The sequence below is a fragment of the Xenopus tropicalis genome, chromosome 3 (genome assembly GCF_000004195.4).
Source record: "Xenopus tropicalis strain Nigerian chromosome 3, UCB_Xtro_10.0, whole genome shotgun sequence".
Classification (NCBI taxonomy): Eukaryota; Metazoa; Chordata; class Amphibia; order Anura; family Pipidae; genus Xenopus; species Xenopus tropicalis.
The window spans coordinates 138,615,382-138,640,559 of NC_030679.2; the positions used below are offsets into that span (position 1 = coordinate 138,615,382).

General features: G+C 47.0%; 1 protein-coding gene across 5 annotated transcripts in view; it reads right to left on the reverse strand.

The window, feature by feature from the left end:
• The window catches only part of kcnt2l (potassium channel, sodium activated subfamily T, member 2 like), a 62,237-nt gene that overhangs the window by 28,478 nt on the left and 8,581 nt on the right, over positions 1–25,178 (reverse strand). For 4 of the 5 annotated variants that reach the window (XR_001924274.2, XR_001168938.3, XM_012953117.3 and 1 more), the window contains exons 3-9: positions 7,388–7,467; positions 5,987–6,089; positions 5,691–5,738; positions 4,746–4,794; positions 4,426–4,485; positions 4,021–4,095; positions 1,788–1,871 (exon numbers count right to left, since the gene is read on the reverse strand). Coding sequence is in view for 3 of the 5 variants with exons in the window: in XM_012953117.3 (XP_012808571.1) it covers positions 1,788–1,871; positions 4,021–4,095; positions 4,426–4,485; positions 4,746–4,794; positions 5,691–5,738; positions 5,987–6,089; positions 7,388–7,467 (499 nt within the window). In the remaining 2 variants the exon portion in view is untranslated. Of the gene's footprint in view, positions 1–1,787; positions 1,872–4,020; positions 4,096–4,425; positions 4,486–4,745; positions 4,795–5,690; positions 5,739–5,986; positions 6,090–7,387; positions 7,468–15,784; positions 16,132–25,178 lie in introns of those variants that run through there. The other variant, XM_031899402.1, reaches the window with a different exon arrangement.

Consider the following 25,178-nt stretch of genomic DNA (forward strand, 5'->3'; position numbering starts at 1 on the left):
CATTATTCAATGCTGTCCTCTTCATTTCTATTAAATACTTTACATCTGAGTTAAGTCATATATATATATCTATCTTTATTCTAGAAGAATGGGGGGAAAGGCAAGTTTACAGAGGCACTTAACCAATCAGAGTAAATGTGAACAGAGCCAATTGCCAGTTCCAATTGGCTGATACATTATATAGCTTTAAGAAAGGGCTGAATGGGTATTTAGCAGGTCAGGGAATACAGGGTTATGGGAGATGTTGATCCAGGGACGGGTCCGATTGCCATCTTGGAGTCAGGAAGGAATTTTTTCCCCTCTGCAGCAAATTAGAGAGGCTTCAGATGGGGTTTTTTGCCTTCCTCTGGATCAACTAGTAGTTAGGCAGGTTATATATAGGCATTATGGTTGAACTTGATGGACATGTGTCTTTTTTCAACCTAACTTACTATGTTACTAAATGGTAACAACATGTATTAGTGATGCACAGGTAAGGAATTTCCCAACCCATATCTGCCCTTAGCAGCCCCTACCCAAGCCATGCCTGACACAGCCTAAACATGAGAAGTGAGTTTTATACCTGCACCATCCTATCCTTTATGGTGACATCAGAAAGGGCACAGCACAACAGTATCCCACCTATAAATGGTGGCAGGATGGGAAAACCAGTTGCAGTACACAGTTGTTATTGTAAGCCAAACCCCATCTAGTCAAACAGACTGGAGGCCAAACCCCATCTAGTCACACAGACTGGAGGCCAAACCCCATCTAGTCAAACAGACTGGATGCCAAACCCCATCTAGTTAAACAGACTGGAGGCCAAACCCCATCTAGTCAAACAGACTGGAGGCCAAACCCCATCTAGTCAAACAGACTGGAGGCCAAACCCCAACTAGTCAAACAGACTGGAGGCCAAACCCCATCTAGTTAAACAGACTGGAGGCCAAACCCCATCTAGTCAAACAGACTGGAGGCCAAACCCCATCTAGTCAAACAGACTGGAGGCCAAACCCCATCTAGTCAAACAGACTGGAAGCCAAACCCCAACTAGTCAAAAAGACTGGAGGCCAAACCCCAACTAGTCAAACAGACTGGAGGCCAAACCCCATCTAGTTAAACAGACTGGAGGCCAAACCCCATCTAGTCAAACAGACTGGAGGCCAAACCCCATCTAGTCAAACAGACTGGAGGCCAAACCCCATCTAGTCAAACAGACTGGAGGCCAAACCCCATCTAGTCAAACAGACTGGAGGCCAAACCCCATCTAGTCAAACAGACTGGAGGCCAAACCTGCCCCACCTAACACATAATTAGATGTTTGCTTTCATTACTCTTAAGATGGCCATACACGTTAAGATCTGTTCGTTTGGTGATGATGCCAAGCGAGCGGATCTTCTCCCGATATCCCCACATACAGGTGGGCGATATCGGACAAATTTAGGCTAATTCGATCGTTTGGCCCTGGGGTCAAATGATCGAATTATAACAGTGGCAATGGGTGCAATCGGTTCAGGGACCACATCAACAAGCCGATGCGGTCCCCGATCCAACTAAATGTTTTCACTGGCCCAATCGATATCTGGCCAATTTCAGGCCACACGTTGGGCAACCCCGTCGTTTGTGCCCCTACATGGGCCAATAAGCTGCCGAATTGGTCTAAGGGACCGATATCATCAGCTACAATTGGCCCGTGTATGGCCACCTTTAAGAGCAGTAACATGGTAAATGCTAATGGTAACTATGGATTACTTTGCCTGGAGCAACCATGCACCTCCCAATTTCATTTACCCAAATCTTTTACTTACTATCATGTTCTCCAGCGCATGTTTAGCCAACCAGCAATTGAGGAAAACAGGAATGAAGACATTCCTCAACGGAGGCCAGAAAATCTGGGAAACAAAAGAAAAGATTCACTGTCAGTGAAAACCCAAAGGAAATCAATGAGTGAGGAGCAGTGACACAATATATCCCTTTGCCTGTATGGAAACTACAAAGAGCACAATATCTATGGTAATGTGGGACTGTAAGATAGCAGGCAGTTTCCCCCAGACAATTGCCCAAGCAATAATAATACATATACACACATGAGGGCTGGGAAGCCTTTGATGGAATGCAAAATGAAAATTTCTAGGGTGGAAGTAGCTGAATTCACACTATTGTGCTTGGAAATACATAGAGACAGATGGAAAGATAATACTGTGTGCATAGAACATTCATCCTGTTTCAGTATGGAGCTGCCATACTGCTTGTCAGGTTTTTAACATAAAGCGCAGCAGTAACAGCCCCCCCTAGTGGTCCTAAATGTTTTGCTTATTCTAGTGAAGGACTAAGAGAGATTTGCCACCTGAAAATCAGGCAGATATCTATCGGGTAGGTATAAAAATCCCATTGTTAGGGGGTTGCTTTTCTGAGGATCACCTCAAAAAAAGTCGCGGTTGTGTAAAAAATGTTGAAGTTGTGTCAAAAAAAGACAATTTTTCACTAGTGGTCATGGAAGATTAGGGGTGTGCAAGGGGGGATTTTTCTTTTCAATGGGCCCCCTTTTATTTGATTGCTGGGCACACCAACCAGGAGGCATGGATGATAAACAGACTAAGAATTATAGGCTACCTGGGGAGGGGGGCCCTGCTGACTCAGTAGTAACTGATGGTGGTCCTGATCTGATCAGCAAGTCTCCCATAAAGGCCCCCATACACGGGCCGATTCTAGCTGCCGATATTAGTCCCTTAGACAGTTTGGGCAGCTAAACGGCCTGCCCGAATGATATCTGGCCCCGTAGGTGGGGATATCGGTAGAAGAGCCGCTCGCTTGGCCCGTGTATGGGGACCTTAAGCCTGTGCCAGCTCTTGGCATTTGGAGGATAAAAAAAAAAATAACCCGCTCAATTAAAGGGGAAATCTGAGCGATGAACATAAAAAGAAAGCGGCAGCGCTGTCTCTGAGAGCAGGCCATGTTTGCTTAAGCTGCTGGAGAGATGAGATCTGTAGCGCGCGGTTCCGGTCGTCCCTTATCTGGTGAGTGTGTGATTTAGAGAGAGAGAGAGAGACACCCACAGTGAGTGGGATGCGGGGCCTCTCTGACAGGTTCTATTTAGGTACCATGAAAGCGCGAGAGTGGGAAGCTGGAAAAGTAGAGTAGAAGGAACGAAGTAGGGAGTGTGAGAGGTGCACATACACGTTAACATCCGCTCGCTTGGCGAGGTCGCCAAGCGAGCGTATCTTCTCCTTATATCCCCACCTACGGGTGGGCGATATCGGGCCAAATGATCGAATTATAACGGGAGCAATGGGGCAGTCGGTTCGGGGACTGCATCAATGAGCCTATACGGTCCCCAATCCGACTAAATCTTTTAACCTGCCTGATCGATATCTGCCCAATTTCAGGCCATATATCAGTCGGGAAGGCCCCTCGTTCTTGCCCATACACGGACCGATAAGCTGCCGAATCAGTCCAAGGGGCCGATACCGGCAGCTACAATCGGGCCGTGTATGGCCACCTTAAAGGTGCAGATTTAGATTTCAGCTGCTGATTCGGGTCCTTCAGCTTATCTGCCCGTGTATGGGCACCGCCGATGAGCCTACCCAACCGATATCTGGAATAAAATTGGCCAGATCTCATTTGGGCAGGTTTAATTTCCCGTTGGGTCAGGGGCCGCATTGGATCGTTGATGTGGTCCGACGGCTCCTATGCTTGCCAATATCATTCAATCATTTGGCTATAAAGGTGGGCGATGTTGGGATGTCTGCTCATTTGATGACCTCGCCAGACGAGTGAATCTTACCGTGTATGGCCACCTTATGTTGAAGGAAGAAGAAGCACAATGGAAACTATAGCCTCACACACAGAGACCCAGGGTACCTGCATTAGGCATCCCCTTACCTACCCCCTACCCACCCCCTAACATAGGTATTTGGGATCTGCTTCACTAAGCGCCCCCTCGGCTGGCGTCGGCAGGCACAGATGGAGAAAGGGCGACGGAGAACAAGGGATATAAATACGCGCACAAAATAACGGCTACGGCAGGAAGCGACTACTCACCGTGACAAAGAAAGGCAGGGTGTTCAGCATCTCTAGAATGAAGGGGATCCGGAGGAGCTGCTCCCATATGTTTCCCTGGCAAAATAAAGCAGCGTGTCAGCCGTCAGTACTCCCATTTATTAGTCACAGCTTTAATTAGCGGCACAAGCCTGTCATTGGCAGGAAGAGCCGTAAATACGGCAATTTGCAAACATGTTTGGCCCCGCGGACTTGGTCTCCTTCGGGAAAAGATTGGCCACTTCAATGCGCTACAGACACTGCTGGCTGGTTCCCAGCCAAATAATATTAAAGGGCCAGCAAACTTTTATAATTATCCCTCTGTATTTGCTAAATGGGAATATGAATATGTGAATATGTAATTTACCCCCCCCCCCTACATTTATATGCAAGAATGAGGCAACTAACCTTGTAGCCAAGGTAGGTGAGAAGCATTGTTTCCCAGAAGCTAATTAGCGCCACGAGTACCTGTTTGTGGGGAGGAAGGGAGAATTAAACACAAGGTAACTAATGGGACAAGGCAAACCCTTGTTCAGTTCAGACAGTTCTTATGATGGTACTTTCCACACACCTCCATATTTACAGTGGTCCTTACCAGATTTTCCTAATAAGAGTATCCACCAGCAATGCGGGGGGAACAAAGGGGGTGCTAAGGCAATGGCACCCCTAGAATTTGACATTCTTTACAAAAGGAACAAACTAAACAACTTACACTACAGTTTGCTTACCTGAAGCCCCCACAGGGGAAGAGGTCTATTTACCCAAATAATTGGGGTCCTAACAAGAAAGAAATTAAATAATTAATCAAGTCATTGGATCACCCTGCAGTGGGAGGGACAGACTCCGTGTCCCATAGCCCCCTCCTGTCTGTGTCCCTGTATCACCCTGCAGTGGGAGGGGCAGACTCTGTGTCCCATAGCTCCCTCCTGTCTGTGTCACTGTATCACCCTGCAGTGGGAGGGGCAGACTCCATGTCCCATAGCTCCCTCCTGTCTGTGTCACTGTATCACCCTGCAGTGGGAGGGGCAGACTCCATGTCCCATAGCCCCCTCCTGTCTGTGTCACTGTATCACCCTGCAGTGGGAGGGACAGACTCCGTGTCCCATAGCCCCCTCCTGTCTGTGTCACTGTATCACCCTGCAGTGGGAGGGGCAGACTCCATGTCCCATAGCTCCCTCCTGTCTGTGTCACTGTATCACCCTGCAGTGGGAGGGACAGACTCCGTGTCCCATAGCCCCCTCCTGTCTGTGTCACTGTATCACCCTGCAGTGGGAGGGGCAGACTCCGTGTCCCATAGCTCCCTCCTGTCTGTGTCACTGTATCACCCTGCAGTGGGAGGGACAGACTCCGTGTCCCATAGCCCCCTCCTGTCTGTGTCACTGTATCACCCTGCAGTGGGAGGGACAGACTCCGTGTCCCATAGCTCCCTCCTGTCTGTGTCACTGTATCACCCTGCAGTGGGAGGGGCAGACTCCATGTCCCATAGCTCCCTCCTGTCTGTGTCACTGTATCACCCTGCAGTGGGAGGGGCAGACTCCATGTCCCATAGCTCCCTCCTGTCTGTGTCACTGTATCACCCTGCAGTGGGAGGGGCAGACTCCGTGTCCCATAGCTCCCTCCTGTCTGTGTCACTGTATCACTAAAACTATATCAAGCAGAACATTTTCTTTTACCAGTCAAATTTCTGTTGTGCAGAGTAATTCTGTTTGGTACATTCCCAGCTGAAAGAAGAGGAAAAAAATGATTGGAGTTACAAGGCGTGAGGGGACTCAGAAGACAGTTGATTACAGAGCTAGGGATAATGTGCTGATTGGCTGACTGAATCAGTGAGAGCTACTGGACTGGACACATATGTGAACGAGCTAGTGAGGAATATATTATATATATATATATATATATATAAGACTGGGCCACAGATATACAGTAAGTGGGAAGAAATGGAAGAACAAGGAATATACAACAAACTCACCATCCGCCCCTGCTCTCTCTCGGATCATCCAGAAGGACCCTTATAATATAGAGGAGGCAACTCAGTAACTTTAAGGAACAGTTAAAGACTCTGACTCTCAAACCTGTAGAACAAACAAAAAGCAGTGGGTGAGAATGGAGAAGGACCGGGAGTGCACATGTTGGTACATAGTGCCAAACCACTAGGGCAAAATGGCAGCAGTTATTGTTCATATCTGTGCTGACCAACTTGCTGCCCTCCAGTTGTTCTTGAAACTGTATCTCAATAACAGCTGAAGGGCAGCAGGTTAGGGAGGCCTACGTTGTATAAATGACCAGGCACGGTCATCATGTCCCAAAGCCCTGCCACAAATCAAAAGCCTCCATGTATTTCCCAAGCTCCGCCCACCAACAGCAAATTCGGACTGGGCCGCCGGGACACCAGGAAAAATCCCTGTGGGCCCCGGCACCTCAGACCCAACCCTTACCTTACCTGACGTGTTAAATGTACATGCTCAGGGGAGGACGTCGGGTGGGGGGCCCTGAGAGGGGGGTTAGGGGGGCCCGTGCGGGGGGGAGGGGGGCCGGCGGGGCACCTGCAGGGCTCCTGGGGTGGGAGCGCCGGTGGGCCCTTCACCCCCGAGTCCGACCCTGACCAACAGCCAAATGTCATTGCCATTTCAAGTTTGGCCATAGAATGCAGTGCAAAGTGCCTTAGCTTCTCCTGTCTGCAACAAAAGTACATCAGTTATTACGCTAACGTTTTAAAGGAGAAGGAAAGTGGGGGGTGCCCCAGTTATTTGGTTATTTAATATAAAACACAAAGTCAGGGGCAGTAGCACATAGCAACCAATCAGAAAGTGCCTGTTTAAAGGCAAACATCTGATTGATTTCTATAGGTTATTGCACTTGGGTGGGCTTTGTGTCTAGGGGAAAGGAGAGGATCCCCACCCATAGCGCGGGTACAGACTGGCACAATGTGAACCCAGTACATGGGCTTTACAGAACTGAACTGAAACCCCATGATTAAAAGAAACACTGTTACGGCTTATGAAACAAGTGCAGGATGGGGTTAATGACAGAAATGACTTCTCTGTGCATTTAGAGGGCAACGATTAAAGCCGGAGACACACGGGCTGACCCGCTGGTTACACAGGTGAGTGGCTAAATTGCACATTTATCACCAATAGCTGACAGATCACATTAATCCTCTCTTTGTTGGCTAATGGCTCACTTGGCCATGGTGGTTATTGACCTGAAGGAATCTATGGCAGGGAATGCAGGAGAGGCTACGGGGTTCATGAAGCTCCGACTGGAACATGGACTCTTGTTTGAGCAGTTATTTCAAGCCAGAGCGGCCCCTTTGGTACCTTATAGCCGGAAGCACAAAGTGTCTCTTCTGGGGAAAGGAAGGAACACTTACTTGATCTCTGATTCTTTATAAAAAATAACTTTAGTCGTTCCTTAAACGAGTTTTCATTGACATAAAATTCCACATGGACCCTAAACAAAGATAAAATAAAAAAGAGGGTTAGAAATCCATGCATTTTCGCAATGTGAAGAATCAGAATCTTCATGTTTTCTCATGAACACATAGGAAACTAATGAGCAGTTAGCTTGCGTGTCCAGTGCAATTAGAACAGTGAAAGCAAATATCTTATTGGTTGCTGTGGGCAACTAGACCTGGGCAAACTTTGCTATATCCATCTACTAATAAGTAGGTTGAAAATATTAAACCCAAAATGCACTGTAAGAGCCTTTCAGGTCCATTACGGCAATCTGTGGGTTCAGGCAAATGCCAGAGGGGCTGCTGTAAGGTGCCATAGACACTCACTATTTATTGGGCCTATGGGGGGCTGTTTAGGCCTCTGTGTACTGAAAATCAGGCCCGGACTGGCAATCTGTGGGTTCAGGCAAATGCCAGAGGGGCTGCTGTAAGGTGCCATAGTCACTCACTATTTATTGGGCCTATGGGGGGGGCTGTTTGGGCCTCTGTGTACTGAAAATCAGGCCGGACTGGCAATCTGTGGGTTCAGGCAAATGCCAGAGGGGCTGCTGTAAGGTGCCATAGACACTCAATATTTATTGGGCCTATGGGGGGCTGTTTGGGCCTCTGTGTACTGAAAATCAGGCCGGACTGGCAATCTGTGGGTTCAGGCAAATGCCAGAGGGGCTGCTGTAAGGTGCCATAGACAGTCACTATTTATTGGGCCTATGGGGGGCTGTTTGGGCCTCTGTGTACTGAAAATCAGGCCCGGACTGGCAATCTGTGGGTTCAGGCAAATGCCAGAGGGGCTGCTGTAAGGTGCCATAGTCACTCACTATTTATTGGGCTGCTGGGGGGGGCTGTTTGGGTCTCTGTGTACTGAAATTCAGGCCCAGACTGGCAATCTGTGGGTTCAGGCAAATGCCAGAGGGCCTGCTGTAAGGTGCCATAGACACTCACTATTTATTGGGCCTATGGGGGGGCTGTTTCGGCCTCTGTGTACTGAAAATCCGGGCCAGATTGCCTCTGGCATTTGCCTGAACTCACAGATTGCCAGTCTGGGCCTGATTTTCAGTACACAGAGGCCCAAACAGCCCCCCCAGCAGCCCAATAAATAGTGAGTGACTATGGCACCTTACAGCAGCCCCTCTGGCATTTGCCAGAACCCACAGATTGCCAGTCCGGGCCTGGATTAGGGTGCTCTAGCACAGCAGTAAGCACACAGTGCAATGTATGTATAATTCTATTTATATAGCACTACTTGTATATGCAATGTAACCACTTGCCCCCACCGCTACTGGCAATAAACACAAGTGTGCGGCCTGTAATGAAGCACAGATACGCGCCGCTCGCCGAGCTGTTTCCCTGAATAAAACATAAGGAAGACGTCTCAGCCTTCTGTTTCCATTTCCTTGACCCAAAGTTGGTAAGTTCTTAGCAGGGTGACATGACACGGCGTATGAGCCGTCCCATGGGTGGGTGCCACCATAATAAGAGCTACGTGGGCACTAATGCCATGGAGTGGGCTAATGAGCCAGCCATCCTGCGCTTGAATTGGCTGCTGAAGGAGCTGCCGGGGAAAAGAAATCCCACCCGTGTGATAATGAATTCTGCAATGTGTTTATTCAGGGTTGGCTGGTAATTTCATGCTTGAGAGGGACTTGAAAGTACAATAGCAGGCTGGGAACAGAAGGGGCAATGGAGGGAAAAGGAGATAGAGGGATGGGGGGGCGGGGGTGGAGGAAGGGAACAGAGCAGAGATGGGAAAAGAGCAGAGAGAACAGAATTAAAGTGGAAAGATAACCAGGCGGAAAATCACAGAGACAAATGGGAAAATCAGGAGCAAAGTGGCACCTCTGCAAAGCAAACTAAAGGGGGGCCTCCTGATGCTGGAGAACTACATCTCCCAGAATTCCCTGGGGTGCCCCATATAGAAGATTAGCCTTTCAGTGGAGACAGATAAGAAAGGGAATCAATAGCTGGGAATGGTTAAGTGGGAATTAGTGGTTTTGCACCTGGTGACTCAGCGCCACAATTGGCAGGTTTGTCACTGGGGCAGTCGGGCCAAATATTCAACAGGTGTAATTGGGGAGTTGTGTGAAGGAAATTATCTCATAGGTTGCTAAGGGGCGCTAGCCCGGGGCAGAATGTCCTCCCTTGAAATATGGCTGCCTTATATGCATGAGATTGAACTGTGATCTGTTTATGTGCTTTCCTCTTGCACTGCCCTGCCTGTCTGTCCCATCATCCTCTCTTACTGACTGACTGCCCAACATCTGACTGACTGCCCAACATCTGACTGACTGCCCAACATCTGACTGACTGCCCAATATCTGACTGACTGCCCAATATCTGACTGACTGTGTGTCTCTTACTGACTGACTGCCCAACATCTGACTGACTGCCCAACATCTGACTGACTGCCCAATATCTGACTGACTGTGTGTCTCTTACTGACTGACTGCCCAACATCTGACTGACTGCCCAACATCTGACTGACTGCCCAACATCTGACTGCCCAATATCTGACTGACTGTCCAACATCTGACTGACTGTCCAACATCTGACTGACTGTCTGTCTCTTACTGACTGACTGCCCAACATCTGACTGACTGCCCAACATCTGACTGACTGCCCAACATCTGACTGACTTCCCAATATCTGACTGACTGCCCAATATCTGACTGACTGCCCAACATCTGACTGACTGCCCAACATCTGACTGACTGCCCAACATCTGACTGACTGCCCAATATCTGACTGACTGCCCAACATCTGACAGACTGCCCAACATCTGCCTGTCTCTTACTGAACTGTGCCCAACATCTGCCTGTCTCTTTCTGAACTGTGCCCAACATCTGCCTGCCTCTTACTGAACTGTGCCCAACATCTGCCTGCCTCTTACTGAACTGTGCCCAACATCTGCCTGTCTCTTTCTGAACTGTGCCCAACATCTGCCTGCCTCTTACTGAACTGTGCCCAACATCTGCCTGTCTCTTTCTGAACTGTGCCCAACATCTGCCTGCCTCTTACTGAACTGTGCCCAACATCTGCCTGTCTCTTACTGAACTGTGCCTCGTCCGACTGCCCAACATCTGCCTGCCTCTTACTGAACTGTGCCCAACATCTGCCTGTCTCTTTCTGAACTGTGCCCAACATCTGCCTGCCTCTTACTGAACTGTGCCCAACATCTGCCTGTCTCTTACTAAACTGTGCCTCGTCCGACTGCCCAACATCTGCCTGCCTCTTACTGAACTGTGCCTCGTCCGACTGCCCAACATCTGCCTGTCTCTTACTGAACTGTGCCCAACATCTGCCTGCCTCTTACTGAACTGTGCCCAACATCTGCCTGTCTCTTACTGAACTGCGCCTCGTCCGACTGCCCAACATCTGCCTGTCTCTTACTGAACTGTGCCTCGTCCGACTGCCCAACATCTGCCTGCCTCTTACTGAACTGTGCCTCGTCCGACTGCCCAACATCTGCCTGCCTCTTACTGAACTGTGCCTCGTCCGACTGCCCAACATCTGCCTGCCTCTTACTGAACTGTGCCTCGTCCGACTGCCCAACATCTGCCTGCCTCTTACTGAACTGTGCCTCGTCCGACTGCCCAACATCTGCCTGCCTCTTACTGAACTGTGCCTCGTCCGACTGCCCAACATCTGCCTGCCTCTTACTGAACTGTGCCTCGTCCGACTGCCCAACATCTGCCTGCCTCTTACTGAACTGTGCCTCGTCCGACTGCCCAACATCTGCCTGCCTCTTACTGAACTGTGCCTCGTCCGACTGCCCAACATCTGCCTGCCTCTTACTGAACTGTGCCTCGTCCGACTGCCCAACATCTGCCTGCCTCTTACTGAACTGTGCCTCGTCCGACTGCCCAACATCTGCCTGCCTCTTACTGAACTGCCTGATCAGACTTTGTGGCCTGAAGCCACCCATGACAACAGAAAGACAAGTCAGTAAACTGGCGATATCCCCCATTAGTGTTACTGCTCTATGGGTATTACACATACACGGCCCAGTTCCCAATTCCCAGGCATAATATCATTCCTGCTTACAGGTATGTTCTCTGTAACTCGGGGACATGTAATAAAGAGGAAAATGTATTGATCCCCCAAATCCATGGCTGCCCAAGCGAGTAAGGAAAGGGGAGCGTTAAGAACTTTAGAAGCTAGTACTGTATTTTTCATCCATACAAGGTTTCTATCTGTCCATACAGTTTCTACTTTCACAGATATTACTGTTTATCTGGTTTGGAGATTAAGGCCTTCACTCTTTCCTCCTATCCAACCCAATTTTCTAAAAACCCAACAAGGAGAGGTCTGGCCATGCCTTAAAGGGGAACTGTCACCCAGACATGAAAAGCTATATTATAAAAGTCCTGTTCAAATTAAACATGAAACCTAAATTCCTATTCGTATTAAAATAGCCATACCCATTATAAAGGCTTTTAAAAATCCCAGCTGTCGATCTTACATTGCCCGTCCCGCCTCTATGACTTAGGCATAAAGGTGGGGCAGACAATTACTTTCACTTTTCATTCAGCACTTTCTACATGTCACTGCACTCCTCTCATTCCCCCTCCCTCCCCACCAGCTAAGTGTGTAGCCTGTGCATGGCCATGTGTATCAGGTTCCGCTATTCCGCTACATAAACAAGATTTTGGCTCGATGCATAGCTTCTTCTTAACTTAGTCCACAAAATGGTGCTTGACAAAAGGCATAGTTTGGAAAAAATAGACCCTTAGGGACCTATCCTGCCCTAACATCATGCTGTACATAAGCAGGGCCACCTTTGGATGGGGCACTTCTGCTCCCCATATGGGTCAGAGGGCTGACCAAGTTTCAATATTGCTGTTCTTTTCCACATTCCCTCCATTGCCTTCCAAATTCTACCTCTGCCTGACACCTTTACATGTCTATTAACTTAAGCATCTGTACCCAAGCAGTGATTGGCTCTTTCTTAGAGAGCAACTATACCCTGAGCAATGTAGGTCTCTATAAAAATATATTGCATAAACAGCTCATATGTAAACCCTGCTTCTTCTAAATAAACCATTTTCATACAAATATAATTTTTAGCAGTATGTGCCATTGGGTAAACCTAAATAGAAAACTGCCATTTTAAGTACTAAGGGCCGCCCCCTGGGATCATAGGATTCACAGTGCACACAAACAAGCCAAGGCACACATACAGTGGCTTGCAAAAGTATTCGGCCCCCTTGAACTTTTTTGTCACATTACAGCCACAAACATGAATCAATTTTATTGGAATTCCACGTGAAAGACCAATACAAAGTGGGGTACATGTGAGAAGTGGAAGGAAAATCATACATGATTCCAAACATTTTTTACAAATAAATATTTGCAAAGTGGGGTGTGCGTAATTATTCAGCCCCCTTTGGTCTGAATGCAGTCAGTTGCCCATAGACATTGCCTGATGAGTGCTAATGGCTAAATAGAGTGCCCCTGTGTGTAATCTAATGTCAGTACAAATACAGCTGCTCTGTGACGGCCTCAGAGGTTGTCTAAGAGAATATTGGGAGCAACAACACCATGAAGTCCAAAGAACCCACCAGACAGGTCAGGGATAACGTTATTGAGAAATTTAAAGCAGGCTTAGGCTACAAAAAGATTTCCAAAGCCTTGAACATCCCACGGAGCACTGTTCAAGCGATCATTCAGAAATGGAAGGAGTATGGCACAACTGTAAACCTACCAAGGCACGGCCGTCCCCCTAAACTCACCGGCCGAACAAGGAGAGCGCTGATCAGAAATGCAGCCAAGAGGCCCATGGTGACTCTGGGGGGGCTGCAGAGATCTACAGCTCAGGTGGGGGAATCTGTCCGACAACTATTAGTCGGGCACTGCACAAAGTTGGCCTTTATGGAAGAGTGGCAAGAAGAAAGCCATTGTTAACAGAAAACCATAAGCAGTCCCGTTTGCAGTTTGCAACAAGCCATGTGGGGGACACAGCAAACATGTGGAAGAAGATGCTCTGGTCAGATGAGACCAAAATGGAACTTTTTGGCCAAAATGCAAAACGCTATGTGTGGCGGAAACTAACACTGCACATCACTCTGAACCCACCATCCCCACTGTCACATATGGGGGGGCAGCATCATGCTCTGGGGGGGCTTCTCTTCAGCAGGGACAGGGAAGCTGCTCAGAGTTGATGGGAAGATGGATGGAGCCAAATACAGGGCAATCTTGGAAGAAAACCTCTTGGAGTCTGCAAAAGACTTGAGACTGGGGCGGAGGTTCACCTTCCAGCAGGACAACGACCCTAAACATAAAGCCAGGGCAACAATGGAATGGGTTAAACCCAAACATATCCATGTGTTAGAATGGCCCAGTCACAGTCCAGATCTAAATCCAATGGAGAATCTGTGGCAAGATCTGAAAACTGCTGTTCACAAACGCTGTCCATCTAATCTGACTGAGCTGGAGCTGTTTTGCAAAGAAGAATGGGCAAGGATTTCAGTCTGTAGATGGGCAAAGCGGGTAGAGACATACCCTAAAAGCCTGGCAGCTGGAATTGCAGCAAAAGGGGGTTCTACAAAGTATTGACTCAGGGGGCTGAATAATTACGCACACCCCACTTTGCAGTTATTTATTTGTAAAAAATGTTTGGAATCATGTATGATTTTCCTTCCACTTCTCACGTGTACACCACTTTGTATTGGTCTTTCACGTGGAATTCCAATAAAATGGATTCATGTTTGTGGCTGTAATGTGACAAAATGTGGAAAAGTTCAAGGGGGCCGAATACTTTTGCAAGCCACTGTACATGCTAGGCCCCATCAGCCAATGAATGGACAGACTCCTGCCTTTTGCTCCCACACTACTTCCTGTTACACTTAGAGCTGCATTATTTCTGGTCATGTGATCTCTGAGACCATCACAAAATGGTGGCTCAAAGTAAAAGATGTAAAATAGCAATATTCACTGATATTCATTCTGGGGGTATAATTTTGAGTTTATTATTATTATTAACATTTATTTATAAAGTGCCAACATATCCCGCAGCGCTGTACAATAAGTGGGTTACATACATTGGACATACAGAGTAACATATAAAGCCGATACAAGAGGTGAAGAGAGCCCTGCCCAAAAGAGCTTACAATCGTTAACTTTTAGTATGGTGTAGAGTAATGTACTGAGACAATTTGCAATTGGTCTTCATTTTTTATTTGTAGTTTTTTAATTATTTAAATTTTCGCTCAGTCTGGTTGCTCGGGTCCACGTTACCTTAGCAACCAGGGAGTGCATTGAAAGAGAGACTGATATATGAATAAGAGAGGCCTGAATAAAAAGTAACAATAACACTAAAGCTGTAGCCTCACAGAGCAATAGTTTTTTGGCTGCCGGGGTCAGTGACCCCCATTTTGAAGCTACAAAGAGTTTGAAGAAGAAGGTAAATAATTAAAAACTATAAGAAATAAATAATGAAGACCAATTGAAAAGTTGCTTAGAACTTGCCATTCTATAACATACTAACAGTTAAAGATGAACCCCCCTGTAATAGAGCTGTGAAAATGCCTAGAAAAATCCCCTTCCAAATGATATTTGATCAAAGCTTGTTCTGATATTGATTGAGCTTGACTGAAAATCCCACCAACCAATCATTCTGCCCCATCTCTGATCCAATCAAGTATAAGTAAATTTGGCAACCTGTATAGCCAAATTAAAGAGCCAGAAACCATTTATTTACATAGAATTTTCTGTAACCTGTACTAGTAAAAAGGTTTATTTACTGTAGAACACAAATCTGGACTATATAAATAAATGGCTATACGGCCATGTGGGCCGCCAGTCAGAGTGCGCTGGCAATGCCTCCCTCGCCCCAGTGTGAGTACAGTGAGTACAGAACAGCTAACTGGCGCAGCATTGGTCTGTGACTTCAGGTGACAGGGAGAAGAGAATTGCCCCTGGCTGCCATTCAAGTTCCTTCAGCACCATAGAGCCCATGTTTGCACAGTAAATAAAGGACAAGCTGCCTAGAATACAAGGGCTTCAGACCTATACCTTTCAGCCTTTGTAAGTAAAAAACTGGAACATTTTACACCAAATCCCCTAGTTCACTTGGCATGTTAATATAAATCCCAGAACCCCACACACTTTCTGGTAACCTCCATTTTAGGGTCCATTTGACTGGGGAACGACCTAAACTCCATTTTAGGTATAACTTGCCCTTTAATTCTTCCATTCTTTCTGATATTCCTTTCCGCTAAACTACATTCTCTATATTATTCACAGCATTGCCATTAAAGTTTCGCACATTATGAAACAATCCCTGACTAAACAGAGGAAGATCATTTTGTCACCACTTACCCAGAATCCACGGCTGGCCCGGGGAAATTCACTCCCCCAAAGAACTTTAGATCCACCATATTCTTTCTATGCACAAGTTCTCCTTCAGTCCAACGCTTTCAGCATATTAGGGATACACCTGCGGCTGGGCTTCAGGCCTACAGCTTTGACTTGTATCCAACCCACATTTCAGATCCCAACTTTTTGCCATAAACACCGCCGTCTCCAACACCCCCCGGACAATCTGAACCCCCTGTTTTTTTCTAAGCAACTTGCAATTTCTTCTTTTAATTGGAGCAAAATAAAAAAAACAAGTGGTAATGCAAAGATGTGGAGCACAAGAACACAGATACAGAACAAGAAAGCTTTCCCTGCCAAATGAAGGGAAGAAAATTAACGGCTTGTTAGCAATTTGGCTTCTCTTTAATTCCCTCCCACATTGTGTAATAGGTTTAAATCCCCTCTTTTTTTTTTTTTTCGAACGCCACCTCGTTAGGATGACAGAGACCATAGCAGGGACACTGATGCTTAAGGGGGGTTGCCATGGCAATATGGGCCTGCACAGGAGGCCAGCCCCTGGTACTTCTCTAAATTAAATATAGGGATTGAATAGCACAAGATGGGAAATCACGTTAGAAATACATTAAAGGGCTCAACAGATGTTATTCTGAGCCGACCGTGGTTCTGATAACCCAAATGAGGGCTTTTTCCCTATTAGCGAGCTCCTTATATCCAAGTGTAGGGCTATTAACTTGTGCAGTAGTTGGACGGAGAGTTGAATTGCCAAGTGGAAAGATGGGGCACCAAGAGAGGATAATGAAGCAGCCCTCAGCTCCCATTGGACCTATCATGGAAAATGTAACCCAGCATGTGGTTTAAGGGGGACATAAATACAGGTCCTTGATTTCATGATGTCCCCAAAGAACAAGAAGTGGAAGAGTGGGGATATCAGGTATAGTAAGGCAAGATGTTGGCAGCAACACTTTATATCACTGTTCCCAGTCTGAGGCTAGTAGGGAATTATGGGGTATCATACTACTACCTTAGCACAGCTCTCCCCCCAGGGGGTCCTTATTAGTAACCCATTAGGTATCTGGGCCCTTGGGTGGAGAACCCTGGAAACACATAGAATGGCCTCCACATGTACAACCACACCACTGATCCACTCCATTAAGCCAGAATTCCACCACAAAGCTCATCCATTTCTACACAAGCCCATCACCAGCATGGTCCACTAAATGCTGTTTTACATTTTTTGGGGGGCTGCATTACTCCCTAACTACTGGTGGTCCTGGAGGCCAGCCAAAACTACTTTAGCGCAAATGAAATACCACAGAAATAGACGGTTCTACTTGGAGTCACATAATATTTGTTTTTGCTTTAGTTCCTGAGGACACATCTCAGTAGTCCCATGTATGCTGTAAAGCAGTGGCTCCCAAACTGTGATGCTTGCCCCCTGTAGGATCAGGAGCTCAGTCTAAAGTCCAGTTAGAGTGATATTTGAGGTGAATAATCAATTGGTGGGGAATCAATAAATATTTTGGGTGGCTTAACCTCTCCAAAAGGAGACCAACTGCTATATATGCTCATATAATGCCTATTTGCAGTGCTCTCCTAGTTTAACCTGAAGCCCAACCTGAAGGCCAACTAGGGTTGAATGTTTGGGTGAAAACTCATTGTTCACTGTCTTAGACATTCTTGGAACTATGGCTGAATGACTTATATAACAATATTTTCCAATATCTGTAACCTTATTTTGCACTACGGGGGCCCTGGCTAAAAGCTGGGCCTGTAAGTGGAGCTTCATCAGTCCCAACAGTGATTGCTGTAGAGAATGAAACATCCCAAGGATTATTAGTTTGGATGCAAGCATCAATGGCTCTGACAGTATCTGAATTCTTGCAGATGCCTTTATTTAATCTCTAGACTTAAAAATAAAAGACTTTCTTAGCTTATATATTGCTGTATAACTTATTTCATATTTCCAAGAGGACATCATGGACTATCAGCCCATAAAGGTTGCCCCAAGTAACTAGCAGTCCCAGAGCAACGATCCCATAGGTAGTTCTCCCCAACCAAATCTTTGGCAATACTGCCCAAACCCTACTTATTAACACACTTAAGGTGCCCATACACACTAAGATCCGCTCGGATCCACCTATGGGTGGACGATATCAGGAAAATGTAGGCTAATTCGATCTTTTGGCCCTGGGGCCAAACGATCAAATTCTAACGGCAGCAATGGCACATCCGACTAAATCTTTTAACCTGCCCAATTGATATCTGCCCAATTTCTGCCCCTACACGGGCCAATAAGCTGCCGAATTGGTCTAAGGGACCCATATCAGCAGCTACAATCGGCCCGTGTACGGCCACCTTTACTTCAATGATGCAGTTGTTTGTATTAGGCCTGATCAGAACAGTAACCAACATTCATTTAAGCCATGCAAACTTCTTAATTAGCTACTAATGAGCGTGAAGCATTGGGATTATATGGATATTAAGGGATTTGGGTGGCATTGCTAATTTATTTTATCTCTCCATGCAGATGGGTGACCAGCAGCCACCAATAATAAGTGTGCCTCTCTCAAGGATATGGCCAGAAGCTTCCCATGTAGCAACACAGCAGCAATCTATAGGGTAGTTAGTGGAATCCCTACCCGCCAGGGAGCAGCGAGAAGCTTTTCTAGGGCAAAGAGTGTATTAACTCTGTTTGGCCTGCAGGAAATGTCGGCTCATCTCCTTGATCTCAGCGAGTACTGAATGGTTCTTGTAAACACTGACACCTGATCAAGTAGCAGTTACTAATCCCCTTCGTATGCCGTATGCTTTAGGGTGAAGACACACAGAGCTACTTAGTAGCAGCTACTTGTCACAGCTACTAAACGCCAGAAAATCCCCTGCCATAGACAATACTGAGAATTGCCTCTGCTAAAACACACGTAGAGACAATTATCAGTAAATGATCAGCATTGTCCATTTGAAGCTGGCCATACACGCACCGATACTATCGTACGAAACCTCGTTTCTTACGATATTCGGTGCGTGTATGGCATGTCAGCGAGCCGACCGATATCGCAGGAAGCTGCTGATATTGGACGACTCGCCGATCGGCCAGGTTAGAAATTTTTGATCGGGCGCCATAGAAGGCGCCTGACCAAAATCTGCCGTCAGGGCTGAATGGGCAGAAGGAGGTAGAAATCCTATTGTTTCTACCTCCTTACCTGCCGATTCAGCCCTGACTGTGTGTGGCGGATCTGACGATGTTTCATGCGACCGATGGTCGCACGAAACATTGTCAGATCGCCACGTGTATGGCCAGCTTTAGTAGCCACAAGAAGTAGCTGCAACTAGTAGCTCTGTGTGTCTTCACCCTTAAAGCACTTCATTTTAGGGATGCACCAAACCCACATTTTTGGGTTCAGCCGAAACCCCAAACCTATCCCGACGGATTCGGCCGTTAATAGACTCCGGGAATACTGAACCGAATCCTGATTAGCTTATCCTAATTAGGATCGAGAAGGTTAAAAAAAAGGGTACAAAGAATTTTCTTTACCCCTAACATTTAACCCTTCCAAATGCTAATTAGCATATGCTCATTTATGATAATTAGGATTCAGATTTGGTTCGTCGCAGAGCGAGAATTCAGCTGAAACCGAATACTTTGAAAAAAGCCTGGATTCGGCCTGAATCCCAAACCGAATCTGGAATTTGGTGCATCCCTACTTCATTTGGACATAATCATATTTGTATAAAGGTAGGTAGATGATTATTGGATTCATGATGCCCATGAAGTGCCCTTTGAGTAAAAGAAGCCTTTCTGTCCTGATAGTGGAATCCCCTTTCCTCCTACCTCAGCTTATTTCTTCCAGTACAGAATCAGGCTGATTGTTGTACATAATGATATACATTTCATTTGCCTTGAAACTTTTTGTCACATAAACATGGAGCTGAAATTCCGCATGCAAAACAGTATGAAAAGCGCATGGTTCTCTTTAACCCTTCCTTGTCCTAATTTGCATATGCAAATTAGGACACGTATTTGGTTCGGTATTCGGACGAATCTTTAACAAAGGATTTGGGGGTTCAGCCGGATCCTAAAATAGTGGACTGGGTGCATTCCTAGTGCGTACAGAAAATGACTGCAGTCGGCCACATACTGTAGTACCCAGAGTCGGACTGGGCCGCCGGGATACTGGGAGATACCCGGTGGGCCCCAGCGGCCCAGACCTGACCCTGGTCGGGTCCTCCCCTGATGCATTTCACATACGCGCATTCAGGGGACGACGTCGGACAGGGGCCCCTGCGGGGGGGAATAAGGGGTGCGCGGCGGTGGGGGACATGTGCGGAGGAGGCACCCCGGTGGGCCCTGCACCACCCAGTCCAACCCTGATTGTACCCATTGACGATTCTAGGGCCACACAACCCAACTTTGGAATCATGGCTAATCCAGTCCAGGGGCGGGCCGAGCCGAACAGGCGCCGCCTGTGTTTTTTGGCACGCATGTGCAGTTTGCACGCGGGGCGGGGTTGGGTGGCAGATGCGATAGCGCAGATACAGGGGCGATACGGATAGTTAAAATGGAGCACAAACTAGGGGTAGGCAAGAGAGGCTCCTGCCTGGCGCCCCCCAATCTTTGCGCCCTAGGCAGCTGCCTCTTCTGCCTACCCCTAGTTCCGGCCCTGATCCAGTCAGTCACTGATACAATGTGCCACATTTGTCCAGCAGTACCGCGCCGTCCCCAGCACTGAGTGTAGATATTACCCTGACATTTTTAACTTAGAAGTTCATGGAGGAAAAAAAAAATCCTATTTTGGGTGACGTGATTTTAATTTGAATCTCTGGTAAACATCCTCGCCTCCTTCTGTCCAAAACAAATTTAGCTGTTCATCTCCGATAAAACGCCAGCGTAAATAAAGCACAGATGTCTGCCGCCCAGACCCAGGCGCTTTGATGTGCTCCGAGATGCTAAACAAATATGGGCGCGCAGTCGGCACGGATTGCTTTACAACATGTAAGATAAGGAGTCAAGCTTTTCAGAATATCGTAGAATAAACACACGGCAGTGGGATTTACTCAGCGAGCGGCTAATGGATTTGGGGGCCTACTTGCCACTTGATCTCTCTTTTAACCCCCCCCAGGCCAATAGCTGACAGCCTGCCCCTAGCTTGATGAACAAACTATACATTTATCATAAAGGGGAAATCCACCCAAAAAGTGGATAATTAAAGAAAATGTAATTCTAAGCAACTTCCCAATATCCATTCTTTTCTCATTCTCACTGGTTTTATGGTTTGTAAATGTAAATAGTTTTTTTTAGGAGTTAATTAACCTGCCTGTATTTGGGGTGTGGGAGGGGACCCATGAGTACACGGGAAGTATATACGCCCTCCTTGCACATAGTGCCCCAGTCGCTGGCCTATAGTGATGTACGGGTCGAGAAATACTAAACCCGCACCCTCCCAACCGGAACCCTACCCGACCCGGCTTCATCCTTCTCTTTATAGACCCGCGCCTGCACCGCCCTGCAATGATGTCACAAAAGGGGTGGGGCATGCCGGGCACGCCTATAAATTATAGAGCCAGAAGAGGAAGCCGGCAGTGTAAGGTTGCGGGTGGGGAGGGTGAGTGAAAGTGCTCAACCTGAACCTGTCTGGAACCCACAGTTGATGTGGCAAGGTCGGTCTGAACCCGCCCGGAACCCACAGTTGATGTGGCAAGGTCGGTCCGAACCCGCCCGGAATCCACAGTTGATGTGGCAAGGTCGGTCTGAACCCGCCTGGAACCCACAGTTGATGTGGCAAGGTTGGTCCGAACCGCCCAGAACCCACAGTTGATGTGGCAAGGTCTGCCCGAACCCGCCCAGAACCCACAGTTGATGTGGCAAGGTCAGTCTAACCTGCCCAGAACCCACAGTTGATGTGGCAAGGTTGGTCCGAACCGCCCAGAACCCACAGTTGATGTGGCAAGGTCGGTCCGAACCCGCCCAGAACCCACAGTTGATGTGGCAACGTCAGTCTGAACCCACCTGGAACCCACAGTTGATGTGGCAAGGTTGGTCCAAACCTGCCCAGAACCCACAGTTGATGTGGCAAGGTCAGTCCAACCTGCCCAGAACCCACAGTTGATGTGGCAAGGTCGGTCCGAACCCGCCCAGAACCCACAGTTGATGTGGCAAGGTCAGTCCAACCTGCCCAGAACCCACAGTTGATGTGGCAAGGTCGGTCCGAACCCGCCCAGAACCCACAGTTGATGTGGCAAGGTCGGTCCGAACCCGCCCAGAACCCACAGTTGATGTGGCAAGGTCGGTCCGAACCCGCCCAGAACCCACAGTTGATGTGGCAACGTCAGTCTGAACCCACCTGGAACCCACAGTTGATGTGGCAAGGTTGGTCCAAACCTGCCCAGAACCCACAGTTGATGTGGCAAGGTCGGTCCGAACCCGCCCAGAACCCACAGTTGATGTGGTAAGGTCTGTCCGAACCCGCCCAGAACCCACAGTTGATGTGGCAAGGTCGGTCCGAACCCGCCCGGAATCCACAGTTGATGTGGCAAGGTCGGTCTGAACCCGCCCGGAAACCCACAGTTGATGTGGCAAGGTCAGTCCGAACTCTCCCAGAACCCACAGTTGATGTTGCAAGGTCGGCCCAAACCTGCCCAACCCGCAGGTCCGGCGGGTCATTGTCCATTTCTGTTTGGGAACGAAAGAAGAACTGGATGAAGGGACAGATAAAACTATATAAAGAAAAGATACTGGAAGAATGAATAGACTGAGCAAGGGGAGGGGGAATTTGGAAAGTGGGCCCAAGGTTTTCTGCTGGGTCACTGGCATCCCAGACTGATACTGTGGGGAAACATTAACACCCTGTAAGTCGGCTTATGTTATAAGCATAGATGTAGAATGTTCATTTATTATCATTATCAACAATAATAATCATTTATACAACGCTGTCAAAACTGGATTTTCAGGAGTCAACCATATTTATACCCCTCTTGGGTGTAATAAGGCCCATAATTCATATATCACGTTATAGGAACCCACTGTGTCTGGAAAATGAGAAAACCCTTCACTAATTTCTCTCTAAATTGTTCTCTATTTAATATAAGCTACGGGCCCCCAGGAGAACAGGTTGCCTCTGCCACTTGCCCGATACACACAGAATGAGGAGGATTGAGGATTTTTTGGGGGGGTTCTAAACCTGAGATTTCCATGGAAACCCTACTGGCAGATCTCCCAGGCTCTGTATTATCTAGCTGGTAGCAGGAGTTAATATTGATTTGTGCTCTTTCCTCTGATAAGAGGTAATCATAGGCACGTGAGGGAAGGAACAAGAGGTCAAGCGCACTGACTCCAGCAGTAAAACCTAGCCAGAAGGGGGGATACAGGCAGGGAGGAGAGCACTGCCATCGATACAACACTCTCCTACTTAATATGCCGTCTTGTCCTAGAGGAACACTCTCTAAGGGATCTCCAGGCAGCCCTTTCAATGTTAATGGAGTCTCACCAGTTGATAGACAGGCAAAGGCTTGTACTCCATCCAGTACTAAAGGTCAAGGAATGTTAAATCCCTCTGTCCCTGAACTTTAGATGAAAGGTTAATGGTGTCAGGAATACTGGTATCCCTTCTAGGGAAGGTTCAGACACACAACAGAAAGGTAGAGAATGTAGTTGTATACAGGGCCCGGCCATTCCTGGGACTGTGGAAAGTGAGGAGAGCTGGGAAATGGCCCTAATAACCTCGACTGCCAAGTATGTTTCTAATGGTGAGCATGGGTCGTGGGGTTAAAATAATGGGGGAATCGGTAACCTCAATGCTTGGCTGGCTAATAGCATCCATTGTTGCTAGATAGGGGTCTAGGTGATTTAACAGCCTTATTAAGGACATTCTGTATTGAGAAATACTTTTCCCATTAATGTTGGGGTAATTGGGAAACCAAAATGAGAGCAATAAGAAGTGCCACTAGTAGAGGCGTACTGGCAATCTGTGGATTCTGAGGGGTATAAGATGCCACAGACAGTCACTATTTATTGGACTATGGGACTATTTAGTAGCTGTGGTCTAGCAGTTACTACCAGCAAAGGCACTTGGCAGGCTACTTATGGCAGTAGCATTGCTGTCAAGAACTCTCCACAGTTTCTAGCCCTACAGCATTACTTTCTGTAGACAAGTCTCTTGTTGACCATTTTAGTGTAAAGTTCCAGCCAGTTGCGAGAGCAGTCGAAAGCCTGGAGACCGACCAGTCCCACTGAGCCTTCTAGGGGATCAGCCATGGTGCCTTGTCCTGGCACATCTCCTGTCTCAAACCAGCACCCACTCATCTCTAACAGGAGCAAAGAAAGTGCTGAAAACTTAACGTAGGGAATAAAGTTGGTGCGATAATAACTTTATGAGCATGAAGATCTAATAACGATGAGGTGGCTGTCTCCCGCTGATCTAGGAACTGACTCAGAAGCTAAGGATGCCAAAAGAGGGTTCATCAATTATTAGCAGAGAAGAAGAAGGCTGTCTCTGGCTTTTTGCTGGCACACAGGAGACTTTCTTAGCAATTAACTGCTACTGGAAGATATTATCGATCATTAGAAGTTGGAGAAGCACTAGGGGGTTCCTTAACTAATTACAAAGTGATGATGTTATCACATAATTACCCTTTTTACACAAAAACACTTGTTTGGAGGCACTTATTTCCATTTGAATAAAACCATTAAGGTTTAAACGCTGGCATGTAGTACATTGGATTGGTGGCTCTTCATATGGCTTTAGCCATGCTGGGGGGGACTCAGCAACCATAGAAACCCCATATATTCCAGAGAACACTTCAATTCTTGACTATTCTGTGACTTATACTATGGGTTTTTTTCTTTTTTGTTTTTAAAAAGGACGTGATTAAATGCAGCAACGCGGCTACAATGCAACACCCCTATCCTGGCAACCAAAAAATACCCAGTATAACCTTTTTAGAACAGGTATGGGACCTATTATCCAGAATGCTCGGAACCTGGGGTTTTCCTGATAAGGGATCTCTCCATAACTTAAGTCTGCTAAATATCATTCAAATATTGAAGAAACCCAATAGGCTTGTTTTGCCCCCAATAATGATTAATTATATCTTAGTTGGGATCAAGTACAGGTACTGTTTTATTATTACAGAGAAAAGGGAATCATTTAACCATTAAATAAACCCAATAGGGCTGTTCTGCCTCCAATAAGGGGTAATTATATCTTAGTTGGGATCAAGTACAGGTACTGTTTTATTATTACAGAGAAAAGGGAATCATTTAACCATTAAATAAACCCAATAGGATTGTTCTGCCCCAATAAGGGGTAATTATATCTTAGTTGGGATCAAGTACAGGTACTGTTTTATTATTACAGAGAAAAGGGAATCATTTAACCATTAAATAAACCCAATAGGA